The 15,375-nt window shown below is 51.4% G+C and overlaps 1 protein-coding gene across 1 annotated transcript in view; it reads left to right on the top strand.

Annotated features, from left to right (window-relative positions):
* Positions 1-10,008, top strand: part of ANPEP (alanyl aminopeptidase, membrane) — a 40,464-nt gene extending 30,456 nt beyond the window's left edge. Inside the window, exons 9-21 of the mRNA XM_032233273.1 lie at positions 1,782-1,847; positions 2,802-2,867; positions 3,758-3,930; positions 4,155-4,231; positions 4,615-4,754; positions 5,185-5,240; positions 5,478-5,625; positions 5,737-5,828; positions 5,945-6,055; positions 8,377-8,544; positions 9,001-9,141; positions 9,221-9,302; positions 9,714-10,008. Coding sequence (XP_032089164.1) covers positions 1,782-1,847; positions 2,802-2,867; positions 3,758-3,930; positions 4,155-4,231; positions 4,615-4,754; positions 5,185-5,240; positions 5,478-5,625; positions 5,737-5,828; positions 5,945-6,055; positions 8,377-8,544; positions 9,001-9,141; positions 9,221-9,302; positions 9,714-9,863 — 1,470 coding nt within the window. The 3' untranslated portion in view covers positions 9,864-10,008. The remainder of the gene's footprint in view (positions 1-1,781; positions 1,848-2,801; positions 2,868-3,757; positions 3,931-4,154; positions 4,232-4,614; positions 4,755-5,184; positions 5,241-5,477; positions 5,626-5,736; positions 5,829-5,944; positions 6,056-8,376; positions 8,545-9,000; positions 9,142-9,220; positions 9,303-9,713) is intronic.
* The last annotated feature ends 5,367 nt before the right edge of the window (positions 10,009-15,375 follow it).

Below are 15,375 nucleotides of genomic sequence, written 5' to 3'. Positions count from 1 at the left end.
GATCAACCTTGGACAGGTTGTACCAGTAGGAGCACTGCCCCTCCCTCCTTGCTCCAAGGTTGCTTGAACCCTTCAAGCAGGAGCAGAGCCCTTGAAGGCTTTGACATAAAAGCCCATCCCAGAAGAGTTCATGTTTTGCTCTACAAGTTCAGGATTCTTATTCAGGATCCATTTATTTTCCAAATGGCCCAAATTGGAATGGCCCAGGAGTGCTGGTAAAAGTAAACTTGTATCAAGAAATATTATGAAAGTGGCCCATCTTTTGAAAGGCAATGCAGCTTTCTAGAAACACCTAAAAGTAAAGTTATAACCAAGAGCCAACAGGGATTTGTCAAAACAGATCATGCCAAAGAAACCTTATCTCATTTTTTGACAAAGTGACTAAATTAGTGGACCAGTGAAATGCTGCAGACATAGTGTACTTGGATTTCAGTAAGGCACTTGACAAAATAGACCGCAACCTACTTCTTTGTAAGCTAGAAAAATGTGGGATGTTGAAAAGGACAGAAGAGAAGGAGAACTTCTATCTTTCCCGCACCTTCTTTTGAAAGTCCCTTCTCTTGTCTGGAATGGGTGGATTCAGAGATGGGTCACCACCAGAGCCATTTTCAATTGCCTGATCAACCACACTCAGCATGTAGGGACTGCATCTACATGGAGGGAAGCATACAGTGGGGTACCTCAAGGCTCTGCCTTGGACCCTGTTCTCATCAATATCTTCATAAATGATTTAGATGGGGGGTTAGAAGAGGAATTCATCAAATTTGCAGGCCACACCAAGCCTGAGGGAATAGCTAACACTTTAGAAGGATCTTGACAGACTTGAACCTTGGGCCCTATAAAACAAAATGCTATTCAGTGATAAGATTTTACACTTACTTACACAAACACACTTGCACAACTACAGAATAGGTGGCATCTGGCTTAACAGCAGTAACTGTGAAAGGGATATTGGAGTCCTAGGACAACCATTTAAATATGAGCCAGCAGTGTGCTGCAGCTGCCAAAAAAGCCAACACAGTCCAGGCTGCATTGAATCAAGATCATTCAATGTTTCAGTACCACTTCATAATGCCTTGGGAAGACCACACTGGTAATATTGCACTTTTGGTCACCCACGATACAAAAAAGATCTTGAGATTCTAGAAACAGTGCAGAGAAGAGCAATAAAGACGACTAGTGGGCTGAAGGCTAAATTGTGCGATGAATGGTTGCAAAAACTGGGCATATCTAGTCTAAAAAAGAGAAGGGCTAAAGAGCATATTGGCAGCAATCTTCCCATATTTGACGGACTGAAGGACAAGAAGTACTGAATGGAAACTTACTAAGGAAGATCCAACCTAGAACTAAGGAGGAATTTCCTGTCAGTGAGAACAATTAATCTTCCCTCCATAAATTGTGGGTGCTCCATCACTGGAGGTTTTTAAAAAGAGACTGGACAGCCATTTATCCAGAATGGTATCAAGTTCTCCTGTTTGAGCAGGGGGCTGGACTAGAAGACCTCCAAGGTCCCTTCTGTTAGTCTGTGAATTCAGTATCTGTTTACTGAGCCTCCTCACAGCTGTGTAATGTGGGCTTTGGAGAACTAAAGAGGGATTTGCTGTATTCTTCCTCAGACGATCCCCAGGGCTGCCCACAATAAGTCTGGGACCAGGTCTGGTCCATGCCCTCCCTGCATGGCCCTCTTGTGCAAGATCCTCCTCTGGAGGAAGAAAAGAGGGGGGAGTAGGAAGGGGGAGGGGGCTGTGCTTGCCTCATTGCAGCTTCTTTTCTGCCTGCAGGGGGCGTCTGTGATCCGAATGCTGTCCGAATTCCTCACCGAGTCCGTGTTCAGAGAAGGGCTGCAGGTAAGGGGCTGCCTTCACCTCACCTCCCTGACTGGGGCACAAGCTAAAAATGTGACACACACATATACACCCCAGGACGTATGTACGGCTGTGCCGCAGGGGTGGGATTCAATTTTTTTTACTACCGGTTCTCTGGGCGTGGCTTGATGGGCGTGGCTTGGTGGACATGGCAGGGGAAAGATACTGCAAGATCCCCATTTCCTCCTGATCAGCTGGGACTCGGGAGGCAGAGAATAGATGGGGGCGGGGCCAGCCAGAGATGGTATTTGCCAGTTCTTTGAACTACTCAAAATTTCTGCTATGGATTCTCCAGAACTGCTCAGAACCTGCTGAAGGCCACCTCTGCTGTGTAGTTTGCGGGGTCGGGGGGAGAGATGCGTGTGTAAAAGAGCAGATCTCACACAGATCCAGGCAGCCCTTTGGGGAAAGGCCAGGCTCAGAACAACCTCAGTTTGCCACGCTGGTGAACAACCAACGGAAACCAAAAGGCCCTTTGGTGGGATGAGCAAAGAGCCTTTCCCGTGTCCCTCTGACCCCTGGAGACAGGCAGGCGGCTTTGTCCCTGGGCCAGCAGCAGCTCCAACTTGTGTAAAATCTTACTCATTTTACTGGGGGTTTTGAGTGGTGACTTGTAGGGATACGACACCTCTGTGCCCCTCTCCAAGCTGGCATTTTCCTCCATCTTCGTGCCCTCAGGTTCTGGGGCTGCTGACCTTCCGTCTACTAGATAACTTAGCCCCAAGATCTGGGTGGGGCCCTGTGGTGGCTTCTGGCTGGGCTCCTCCTTGCCCCTCCCAGTCTTGAATGTGGCAGAGGGAAATCAGCAGCTGCCGAGGGAATTGCCATCAATGTGCGCACATACACACCCACCCACACCCACACACCCATGCAAAAGGCACCTGGAGCTTTGCTGAGTCTGGGAATTGTGCTCACCTGGCTCTCCTCTCTCCACAGTCCTACTTTGAGACCTACCAATATGGAAACACGGTCTGTGATGACCTCTGGGAACAACTGCAGATGGTAGGTTTTGCAGCCTGTTCTAGCTGCTTCCATAGAATTTCTGAATCCCAGAGATGGAAGGACGTCTTTCTAGCCGATGTGATCCTCCTTCGTGATGCCATGAGCAGCTTTAGAAATGAATCCTCTCCCCCAAGGGCCCAACCAGGCCAGCCAACCCCTCAGCCTCTGCCTCTAGGGACCTGATGGAGACAGCTATGGCTACCAGCAACGTCCCGAGTGGCCTCTTGCCTCCCCCAGCCCTCCTTTCCATACGTGTGAAAGGTCAATTCCAGCAACCTCCCCCCCCTTGAGGGTGTCCTCCTGTGTCCTCTGGTTGGAAGTCCATCTGACATTTCCCTATCTAAAGCCACTCTCTCTTCCTTCAGAGCTCCTGCATGCCCACTCTTAGCAACCCATCCCCAAATCCAAACTCACCAGGAAGCCAAGACAGCTGTGAAGGCATCTGGCTGTCTTCTTGGTCCTACTGCCTTACAATGCTTTCTTTTGAAGGCTACAGTGCAAAGTTCATGCTAAAAGTAACAGGAACACCAGGTCCCAAGCATGTGATGAGTGGGAAGTTCAACTGCCTTGGTTCTCAACCTTTGGTACTCCATCTTACTCAAATTGTTCCTCTGAAGTTGCAGGCTGTTATGTCTGCCCAACTCCAGTGGGAACCATCTCCTCTTTCCTTCTGTGGGCCCGTGCCCATGTTGCCAACCACCAGCCCAGCCAAGGAAGAGACAGGTCCGTGGATAAGAGAGAGGAGCTATATTTCAAAGGCAGTTGGCCTCAATCAACTGCCTGGGATGCAATTCCTGCCACGAAGTCCAAATCTTGAGACTAGGCATTTGGGAATACCAGAGCCAAGAGCCACCTTCTCAAGTTGAGTATCTTTGATGCTTCTGGGACAGGTGGTGTGCAAGAGGAACATGAGTCTCCCAGACTCTGTCAAGGCTATCATGGACCGCTGGACCTTGCAGATGGGCTTCCCGGTTCTCACAGTTAATACCACTACAGGCACCATCACCCAGAAGCATTTTCTGCTGGACCCAGAAAGTCCAGTTGAGCGACCCTCACCGTTCAAGTAAGTCAGGAGCTTTGAGCCTCTGTGGGGAGGTCAGATCTCTGCGTGGAAAGAGCCTTGTCCAGAGGCAGAGAGGGGGAGGACATCCCCGGGGCTATGGGGGCCACATCCTGCTGTTGGGGAGACGAGGCTTATGCAGTCCAAGAATGAAGAGGACCAGGTTGAGGCAAGGGGAAGAACAAGAGAGGACAGAAGCTGCTTAACTGACAACCTGTTTCCTGCAGTTACACCTGGATTGTTCCGGTCTCCTGGCTGAGCAAAGGAAAGGAGGCAGAGATGTACTGGCTCAGAAATATTTCAGGTATGATTCATTTCTGTGGTTGTTCCACAGAGTTGCAAGATTGTGCTTTAGAGGGTTAGGAGATTGGATGGAGTTGGCTTAAGGCTGTCCAGGCAGCTTCTGCTAGCTGGCCAAGATGGTGAAGGTTGTGCCCACCTAGCCTGCCCTGGCTTGATCTGCTGCCAGTCGGTGGCGAGGAGATGGCCTCCCTTGTTGCTGGGGGGGGGGGACCTGGTGGCTCCTCCTCCTCTTCTCCTCCTGATCTTCAAAATGGAATTTGGCACAAGTCATCAGTGTTGTATGTTTGAAACCATTCAAAATGTCTAAGATTTCCCTGTCGCCCCTGAAGAGGAGCAGGGCGGCTCTTGCAGTAGAGAGGGACAACTTCTCTTCCTCTTTTGCAGCTGAAAATGCGAACTTTTCGACTTCTGCTGACCCTGCCAAGTGGCTGCTTCTCAATGTTAATGTCACGGGCTATTTCCGGGTAAACTACGATTTGGAAAACTGGGAGAGGCTCATGAATCAGCTGAATGAAGACCTTCAGGTAGGCTATCAAAGGCTGTCCCAGAAATGGCTATGCTGAAGTAGCCGCTCCTGCTGCCTCCAGGGTCGGGGAAGACCTCCAAGAGAGAGGAAGTGGGAAAGCAGGGAGCCGCTTCCTTTCCCCACCCCACCCCCGGAGCCATTCCTCCTCCTGGGTCCCACAGCATCCGTTTGCCCTTCCTATGTGCCTCCCAAACACCCCCAGCCAGCTTCTCCAGAAGAGCCTTTCGGATGCTTTGGCTCTCGTTCTCCATTTGTAGATGAGAGGCTCTCCCTCCAACACTCTCTCAGTAGAGGGAGCCCTCTGCCGACACAGCTGCAGCTGGCAACGGCCTCCAGGCAGGATGTGAGCTTCCGGGATTCTCCTCTTGCCCACCGCCTGGTTTTGCTACTCTCGATTCAGTTTCTCTGACTGCTCTGTTCTTTTGCAGATGATCCCCATTCTAAATCGTGCTCAGATCATCGATGATGCTTTCAACCTGGCCAGGTGAGACTCCCTTTATCTCCCCCTGCTGCTGGGGAGCAGAATTACAATCCTCCCTCTGCTTAGGAGATCCCGCTAGGCTGAATGTTCCCATCTGACAGGGGGGCTTTCCAGGACAGGAGTCCCAGGGGCCCTCTCGGTGGGAGGCTACTGCACCCACCCAGGGGCGCCTCTTCTGGGCTAAGCCTTGAGGCAGAGCAGAGGCCAGCCCCATAGCCAGCCCCTCTGCTGCTCTTTCAGAGCCAAGCATGTGGGCAGCGACCTGGCCCTGAACACCACCCGCTACCTGGCCCAGGAGAGGGAGTACCTGCCTTGGGACACGGCCCTGAACAACCTGGACTACTTCCGCCTCATGTTTGACCGCAGCGAAGTCTACGAGCCGATGGAGGTTTGAGCTCCAGCCAGTCTCGGCCCGTCCTTCCAACAGAGGAGATCCTGGGTGGGGGCGAAAGGGCTGCTCTCCCACTGTCCCTACTCAGACCTTTCTCTCCCTGTTCAGAAATACATCCAGAAGCAGATCACTCCCTTGTTTGACCACTTCCAGAACCTCACTCGCAACTGGACCCAAATCCCAGAGGGCTTGATGGACCAGTGAGTCTCCATGGATGAGGAGGAAGGGGGAGGGGGCTTGTCTGTGCATGGCAAGAGAAAGGGGGGAGAGGGTCACTGCCCCTGAATTCATATCCATGCCTTCTCCCCTCATCCAGGTATAACCAGATCCTGGCCATCCGCACTGCCTGCTCCTATGGCGTCCCTAAGTGCAATGAGCTGGCCTCCTCCTGGTTTAAGGACTGGAAAGCCAACCCCAGCATCAACAGGTGAGAGAGTGGCTGGCCCCGGGGGTGGGGGTGAGCATGGGAAGCCCAGAGGGGGGGGAGTGGAGCTGCTTTCTGGGCAGGCCGTCCTTTCTCCAGTCCCTCCTGCTCAGTGTGGGAGAGTAAGCGGCCTTTAAGCCCTCTTAACTCTCTGGTCTTGCCCGGCTCCCCAAGAGGGGCAGCCCCACGGGGGGGGCATGCGCCTCTGCCCACCTTTTCCCTTTGGATGCTGGGCCAGAGCAGAGGCCCTGCCCTACTTTTCGGGCTTAGCCTCGTTAGACCTTTGGCTTTGCCTCTTGGCTGAATAGCCCCCACCGCCAATGTCTCCTCTCCTCGGCCAGAGAGCAGCCCCCCCTCCACATCTGGGACAGAAGACCTTTGGGGTTTGCAGAGTCAGCCCCACTCCCACCCAGCCTGAGGAAAGTTTGTTCTATTGGTAGTCAGTCTGGAAGTAGGAGACCCCCATGGCCAGATCATGGGGGCAGGTGAAAGCAGACAGGCCTTCTTGGGGGACCCGGAGGCTTCCACAGGGGATTTCCTTCCCTCGCTTCCTGGGTCATCTCCATTCAGCAGCAGGCTGACCCTCGGATGGAGGTGCCACTGTGAAATCTCTCCCCCGTCGATGCCAAGCTCAGGCAAGGAGGCTTTGTGGGTGAACCCCAAAACGCCCAGCTAGACTTTGCCCATTCCATCCAAGGTCCACTTGACCCAACTCTAGGAAGCCAAGGGATTTCTGTATTCACAAGAACACATTTGGTTGTCCTCACATTTTGCCCCCCTTGTCCTGAGCTTCAGTTTCTCCAACATTGGTTCTAGTGCTGGCCCTTATTTTCCTCCACCCTTGCCCCGTCCATCTTCCCAGCCTTTGTATATTTCCAGGTCTTTTTACGTAGCCACCTTTGCCTCTTCTGCTGCCCTAGGTTAGAACCGTTTGCAGGATACCTTTAGAAATCCCTACCACGCTCTTCACATGATCTGTTCCCATTTGCTATTCCTGAGGAAAGTCCAAGGCACCAGTCCACACAGGAACCAAAGCTCTGGGACCCAATTTTCCTCTCCCTTCGGTTCCCCTAACAGTCTTCCCTACTGACTAGTATCCCCTCAAGGACGCTAGTCCTCTTGGGCCTTCTTGCATTGGAGATGGTAGTCAGCCAAACCAGCCAGGTGTTTCCTGGAAGGACCCAGCATGGGTGGCTTTTCCTTCAGCATTTCTCTGTCGAAGAGCTCTCCGTGCGTCTATCAGTTGGCAGAAAGCCAGGCAGGCCTGGGGTTGGGGGTCCTGGCCTTGGCTGATCCCTGCCTTGCCTGCCCTCCCTCTGTTTCCGGCCATTGCAGCCGGCATCTTCCAGCCACAGCAGCTCACATTGTTTCTGGAGCCCAAACCCTGCTGGGGGCTCCACAGGACCCAGCCACCCACCCGCCTTGCTACCTGGCTTGCGGCTGCATTTCTCCACACTCGTTGGGATGTGCAGGCAGTGTACAGCACAATCCAGTTGTGTGGGACAACAACCAAGCAGTAACCTGCAGCCATAGCAATGCAACATTTTACTGCTTTACAGGAGGAAAGATATTATTGCTTTAACTTAACAAAACAATTCAAAATTGTTATTTATAATTTAACAATAACAATTAAATTAAAATGATGTTACTGTTTTGACTTTAATTTTAATTGTTGTGAAATTACTAATTTTTACATATACGTATGAATGCAGCCCAACCATTTTATGTAAAGCGGCATCAACATTTATTTGAGAGCCCTACGCTGCACTCAGAGGACAGAGCCTAACAACTTTCATATTTAATTATTTATTCATCAAAGGACACTTAAATACCAATACCAAGAAAGCATCACACCTGGGCTACAGCAGAGCTAGAGACGAGATTTTTTAATTCCCAGGATGGCGTGGATTTGGGATGGGCACAAAGCCCCCCCCCTCTTTGCAAGAAGGGCAAACTGATCTTGAAAGGCATCGGCCACTGAGTTTTCTTGGTCAGGAGACACACACACCCCAGTCGAGGAAACTGCTTTTTCTGAGTAGGGCACTTTTAGCCTCTGGCACAGCTGCCTCTGTCCCTGCTGGTGGCAGTGGGCATCTGTTCTTTTAGGCCAAAGGGAGCCTCGGTTGCCACCATCTTGGGGATGGTTAATGGCTGGGATCCACACACCCTGCCCATTTCACAAAACCTCACCCCATTTTCCCCAGACAGCCCTCTAGACATGCTGGACCTCATTCCCAGTGAAACTCCTTCCTGCACCTGCCCCAGTTTCTCCTCCCTCCCCCCTCTCTGCCCGAGGCGCCTCTCAGTAACGGTCTCGCTTTCAGGATCCCGCCCAATCTGCGCTCCGCCATCTACTGCAGCGCCATCAGCACAGGAGGCCTGGAGGCCTGGGACTTCGCCTGGGAGATGTTTCAGAAGGCCCAGGTGATCTCGGAGGCCGACAAGCTGCGCTCGGCCCTGACCTGCAGCAAGACCCCTTGGATCCTTCACAGGTAAGCTGATCTCTGCCCAGGGTGGGGGGGTGGCAGCTCACTGGGCTTCACCCGATTGCCAGAGACAAGTGGGGAGACCACCAGGATTCCTTTTTAGCCCTGGGGCACAATTCAGGCATCCCCCAGCCGACCCCTGGCTCTCAGACAAGGGCAGGTGGGGGATCTCAGGTAAAGAGCTGCATTTGAAGGGAAGGAGAGCTTCCTGCTTGGAACAGCTGCCCAGTAGTGGCCTCTCCCTTTGGAGGTGGGCATTTCCCTCTGGAGGATTTTGAGAAGAGGCTGGACAGCCACCACTCAGGGATGGTTTCCCTGCACTGAGCAGAGGGCTGGATCAGAAGATCTTTGTGGCCCCGTCCATCGCCACAATTGTGCCATTGCCTAAAAAAGGGAAGCCTGGGCTGCAGCTGTTTGGGGAGGGGGCACACATTCCTGGAGCTGCCCATTTATCTCTCGCAGGTACCTTCAATACACTCTGAACTCCACCTTGATCCGCCGCCAGGACGCCACCTCCACCATCAACAGCATTGCCAGCAATGTAGTGGGGCAGCCTCTGGCCTGGGATTTTGTGCGCGTGAACTGGAGGACCCTATTCCAGCAGTGAGTGTGCCCTCTCCCCCCCTCCCCCAGGGCTGGGTGATGGGAGACCAGCCACTCATTCGCCCATCTTCTGTCCCAGGTTTGGGGGAAGCTCCTTCTCTTTCTCCAGCCTCATCCAGTCAGTGACCCAGAGATTTTCGTCTCCACTTGAACTTGAACAGGTGAGGCTTTTGAGGTTTGGGGAGGGTTCATGGGGAGCGACAGCCACCTTTTAGGAGCAGCAAGTCCTCATTTTATGTATCTACCCAGTGAGGAAAGTACTGGATGCCAGAGAACCAGGCAAAGGCATCTCCTAAAGGTGCTGCTGCCTCCCTGGCTGGCAACGGGAGCATTGGGCAGCTCTTTATCTCGCTAGGGTTTTTCAAAATGGTTGCTGGGTGAGTTCCTGAGCTTGTTCCCAGAAGCCCTTCTTCGTGCCCGATCCTGGTGCAGAGGGGAGAATGTGATGGGGGAGAGATGTGAAGGAAGGGTGCCAGTGGGGAGTCCCTTTGAACACTTGGGGGGGGGGTGTTGATCTGATCCAGCACACTTGGGAAACATGCTTCTTTCTTCTCTCTCTGACTGGCCGACAGCTGAAGAAGTTCAAGACAGACAACGCGGATGTCGGCTTCGGCTCCGCCACCCGGGCGCTTGAGCAGGCTCTGGAGAGAACAAAGGCCAACATCAAGTGGGTTGCAGACCACAAGCCACTTGTCCTGCAGTGGTTCAGAGAGAACTCGTAGGGGGCACCAGCCGGTGCTGCTGCGGACAGGGGGTTCTGACCAGAGGAGCAACATCCAAGGGCGGAGGACTCTCTCCGGCCATGGCAATGCCTTTCTATAATTTTGTAACTCCAACACTGTAAATTAAAGAGTCTCTTGAATGGAATGTGCAGATCACTGCTGGAGAAGGGGAAAGGGAAGATATCGTAGTGTGACCTGGTGCCAAGCCTTGGCAGATTTTTTGATGCCAGCCCTTGACACAGCACTCTATGTCTGGAGTGGGTATTAACAATGGCTGGGCACATGACTCCTGCATCAGCATCCTTTGGGCAACACATCCTTGGCACCCAAGAGCATCCGTCTCGACAGCCGCCTTTAGCCTCCACATTCATGGGTTGAGCAGCTTCAGGAGGGGTGGGGAGCAAGAAGGGAAGGACTAACATCTGGGGAGCTGTAACAATAGCCAGTTGAAACCCAGATGGCTAATTCAGAGGAGCTGATCCAGCAGGGAGGGGCTGAGGAAGGTCTGTTCTAGATTTGGAGATGGGTGAGAGGAGGCAGTGGCCCTCCTGGTCCATATCCTGCTATCTCCACCAAACAGAAGTCCCTCACTGGACTGAGCAAAGGTGATAATGGGACAAGAAAGGGTCTGGAGGCTGACCCCTAGGGATGGCTAAGGGAACGAGATATGTCTCGCCTTTCCAACAGAAGCATTGGGCATGACAGAATAGCACTTCCAGTACTTGAGGGGCTGTCACAGAGAAGGCCTTGACTTATTCTCTAAAGCACCTGAAGGCAGGACAAGAAGTAATGGATGAAAGCTTACAAAGAAAGATCCTACCTAGAAGTAAAGAGGAATTTCCTGACTGAGAGGACAATGAGCAACTGGAAGAGCTTGCCATCTGGAGTTATGGGTGTTCTATTGTAGGAGTTTTCAAGAAAAGATTGGACGATCATTTCTCCAGGATGATATAAGGACTCCTGCCTTTGACTAGAAAACCTCCAAGGTCCTTTCCAGCCCTATTGTTCTGTTCTGTTCTATTCCATTCTCATCTCTTTGGTCCTTCTTAATCAGCCATGCCTTTTGATCATTCTTCTTGGTGAATAGTGAATGGAGAATCTCAGCTTTAGCTCTCCTAACAACCCTATGGATGGAGTAACCAAGCTTTCTACACACATTTCTTCAATCATTCATTATTCTGCCTATCCCACCTTCCCAGAGCCCACCTGCAAGATCCATAGTGGATTCTTCCACTTCTCTTGTGCCTCCCAACATGTCTAGTTCTAACCAAGAACCCCAGGGTTGTGACATTTATGAAGAAGATTAATGCTGGCTGTGGGATTGACACTATGTTTAATTTCACACAAAGTCTCCAAATCCAAATCTCAGAGTCGAGAGAGCACTTTATATTAAGTGACTAATTATGAGTCATCAAGTCCTTTTCGATTCCTAACAATAGCATAAGATTTTCTCTAAGACAATCAACCCTGTTATTTCAAGTCTCCCAGTTATTGCCACCCAAACAGTCTGTCCACCTTGCATCCTCTTCTCTTTCCTCTTGGCCAAGATGAAGGTAGCAGTGTAGACTGTAGCTTACATCTCAATAAGATACAAAAATGTGGGATAGACAACATCACCACCAGATGGATTTATAACTGGCTGACCAACCACACTCAACATTTAGCCCTCAATGGAACTACATATACATGGAGGAAAGTATGCAGCAGGGTGTCCAGGTTCTGTCTTAGCTCTTCAACATCTTCATAGATGACAGATGAGGGAACAGAAGGGGAACTCATCAGATTTGCAGATGACAAAAAGATGGCGGGAACAGATTACACTCCAGAAGATTGGATCAGGATCCAGAAGGAACTTGGCAGACTTGAACACTGAGTCCTATATATAAGATGCAGTTCAATGGTGAGATACATTAAGGTCCTGTACTTAGGTAGGACAAACCAAATGCATAGGTATAGAATAGGAGGTACATTGCTCCACAATGTGTCAGAAGAATTTTAGTATCCTAATAGATCACCCCATAAATATGAGCCAGCATGGTGCTGCAGCTGCCCAAAAAGTCAATACAATACTAGGCTGTATCAACAGATAACAGATAGTCAAGATCATGAGAAGCGATAGTAGCAGTTTTATACTGCACTAGTGAGGCCACACTTGGGATACTGCGTAGTTTTCTGATCATGATACAAAAACAATGTCGAGAGTTTGGAAAGTGCATAAAGAATTAAAAGAACAAGTCCAACCCCCTGCCCAAGCAGGAGATCCTACTTCAGACAAATGGCTGTGGTCTCTTTTTTAAAACCTTCAGTGGATGGAGCCTCCCCAACTTCAGAAGATTCATTGTTCTCATTGAAAGGAAATTTCTCCTTAGTTCTAGGTTAGTTTTTTTGATTAGCTTCCATCCATTACTTCTTGTCCTGCCCTCAGGTACTTTGAAGGAGAATTTAAGGGACTGCTCCCACTTCTTTGTGGCAGTCCCTCAAATATGACAATACTGTCACCCCCAGTCCTTCTTTTCAGTACACCAGACGTACCCAATTCCTGCAACCGTTCTGTTTTAGCCTCCAGTCCCCTAATCTTTGTTGCTTTTCTCTGCACTCTAGAAAAAGTTTCAGTGTTTTTTTTAATACCATGGTGACCAACACTGAATGCAATATTCCAACTGTGGTCTTACCAAGGAAAGCAGCAAAGATGATTAGGAGGCATGAGGCTAAATCGTATGATGAACAGTCGAGGGAGCTGCGTGTGTCTAACTGATCAAAGAGAAGGAATTGGGGGGTGCCATGATAACTGTCTTCCAGTTCTCTCCACCTGCCACAGAGAGGAGCTGATTGACTTATTCTCCAAAGCACGGGGGGGGGGGAGGACAAGGAAGTGAGAGGAAGCTGGTTAAGGAAAGATCCAACCTAAAAGTTAAAAAAATGCTGTCAGTGAGAACAATCAAGGAAATAGATTTTCAGTAGACCAGACAGCCCTTTGATCGGCATAAGGCCCGTACCTTGAACAGGGAGATGGACTAGAAGACCTCTTCCAGCCCTATGATTCTAAGTTGCTCTGCTGGGCTGGGAAAGTCAGTTTCTATGAACAATTCCTGTTTTATTGTTTCCAACTTGTTCCAAAGAACATTCAGTCCCTCACAAGCTGAAAAAGAATGGAAGAATTTAGGTTGGGATGACACTGGGGGGGGGGGATGTGCTGGTGGAGGTGCTGGACACCCCCCCCCCCTTGGGTGGGGACCTGGGACCATGGAACTACTTTAACCAACTGGGACATGAAGATGATTGCAGCATCTGAACCCATGAAATGGGAGGGGGCTCGCCTGGTTCCTCCTGTCCACTGATGCTCTCAGTGCCTGACCACCAGAGCCGCCTCACTGGGCAGGGTCCCAGCTGCAGCCCAGGAGGGTCCCCAGTGCTGCCTTTTGTCTACCTGCTTCATAATGTTACACCACCCAGAACACAAGAGTGCAACACCAGAACTGCGTCACTAAAAAGAAGGCAAACCTGCAGAAGCCGCTGGGAAAGGGCCGGCTGAGCAGAAGGCCCAAATGGCCATAATCTTGGGGAAGGATGAAAACTGGACTCCACCAATGGTCTCTGAAGAATTCACACACAAGGAAGACCCTGTCCTTATACAGAATATTCTCTTTGTCTAAATTTGTGGCAGATGCAGAGTTTGATCTCCTGAAGGCTCCTCTGGCTGAACTGGCCGCTATGTTTATGGTACTGTTTGAATCTTTCTTCCACACAGGCACAGCCTCTTCAGGACTCCACCTCTCCAAGCACAGACCCTGAAAGGTCACGGCATCACTTTGCCAGGAAAACGGCAGACTTGGCAGCCCCTTTGTTAAGCAAGCTCACGCAGGGCAGGGCAGGGCGATCTGGTTGCTTCTGTTGGCTCCCACTCCAGTGCTTGGCTCAGCTGGAAGAGAAGCAGCCGCCCCAGGTGAGGAGGGGCACTCATGGCCATCCTTGGCAGAAGCAGCTGCACAACACAACCACTTCATACAACCCTTTTTCCCCTCCTGTTTTTTTAGTTAAAAAGCAATAAAAAAAAAACAAGAGCAACCTTTGATCTTGAGGCACCAGAAAAACAGCCCAATGCGAGCTTTGCAAGCCAACCTCCTTTCCTCCCATGGGAGGGCCTGGAACAGGAAGGCAGGTACCTCGGCAGGTGGCAGGTAGGCCAGCTCCAGGATTGGCTTTATCTGCTGAATCTTCTCAATGCCACCCAGGTCAAGAGGACTTCTGAGGAAGCTTTAAAAGCACATGGTGAGCTTTGTCAGGAGGCGACATAGAAATGTAAGGGGGGTGGGGGTGGAATCCTCTATTCAGTTCTGCTTGCCCCATACAGAAAAGTTGCCGAGGAACTGGGAGGGGGGCAGGGAAGAGCAGCAACGGTGGTCAGGAGGCTGGAGGGTAGCTACGAATAGTACGGTAGTTACAGGAACACAGGGAGATAGGAGAGCAGTTTCCCAGGGATGCCCCAGGAAGAAAGTATGGATACGTTCCCCACGAGGGGACAAGAACCAAGAGGTGGAAGCTTTATAGAGGGAGGGCCAAACCTGAACTGTGGAGAAATTTCCTGGCTGTCAAAGCTACCAAGTAATGGACAACCTGCCTCCTGGTGCTGTGGGAGGTTTTTAAGTAAATACTGGGCAACCATTTCTCCAGAGTGGTAGGTGGGATTCCTGCCCTGGGACCACCTCCAAGGCACCTCCCAATTCTTATCCCAAAGGTGCTTTCTTCAAAAGGCAATTGGACCAGGTTCCTTCCTTGAAAAAAGCACTGGAGACAACCATGGCCTGGATGACCCAGAATCTCCATAGGCATCCATACCAATTCTTCTCATGCCTAGAAAGGCCAGCTCTCCACATGTGCTCAGGAACTGCAGAGGGGTCAAGGCTGCAGGAGCCGAATGCCATAGGTGGAGAAAGCAAACGTCTTACTGGACCTCTGACCCGGCTGCCTTCGGAGTGGCATGTGCTCTTCTTCTTCCTCAGCGTTAGGTTCTTCTAGAAGGGGTTCTTTAGGTCTGAGCAGGAGTCAGAGGGGACCAAACAGCCTGGATGCTGACGGGACTTGGGAGTCAGGAGCATCCTTTGGCCCTGGCCAGGCAAGGTGCCCCCGAGCATCTCTGCCTCTCCAGCAAATGCCATGGCCACCACGCTTCTGCAGGACAGCTGGAGGCCCTGTGGCTCCTTGTGCCAGACTCCCACTTCCACCCACAAGGCCTGAGGCTGCTTCAACTGTTCACTCTTCCGGGTGTCTGGCGGGCAGTCTGGGGCTCCCACGAGGTCCAGCAGCTCTGAGGGGGAGTAAAGGGGGGGCAGAGGGAGGCAGAGTGCCAGCCTTGGTCTCGGCTGCCCAGATGGGCAGAGAGCAGTAGAGTCCGGGCCTGGCAGCCACCTTATGCAGATCCACCCGGCATCACTGGTGTGGGTGGAGGCTGCCTCTCCTCTGCAGCTGGAGGCTGAAGGGGGCCTGGCAGTGGGGGTGGGGAGAACCCAAAGCA

This window comes from Thamnophis elegans, chromosome 16, assembly GCF_009769535.1.
Source record: "Thamnophis elegans isolate rThaEle1 chromosome 16, rThaEle1.pri, whole genome shotgun sequence".
NCBI classification, from domain to species: domain Eukaryota; kingdom Metazoa; phylum Chordata; class Lepidosauria; order Squamata; family Colubridae; genus Thamnophis; species Thamnophis elegans.
The sequence above is the reverse complement of the archived record's forward strand: the minus strand, read 5'-3'. Positions and strand labels throughout refer to the sequence as shown.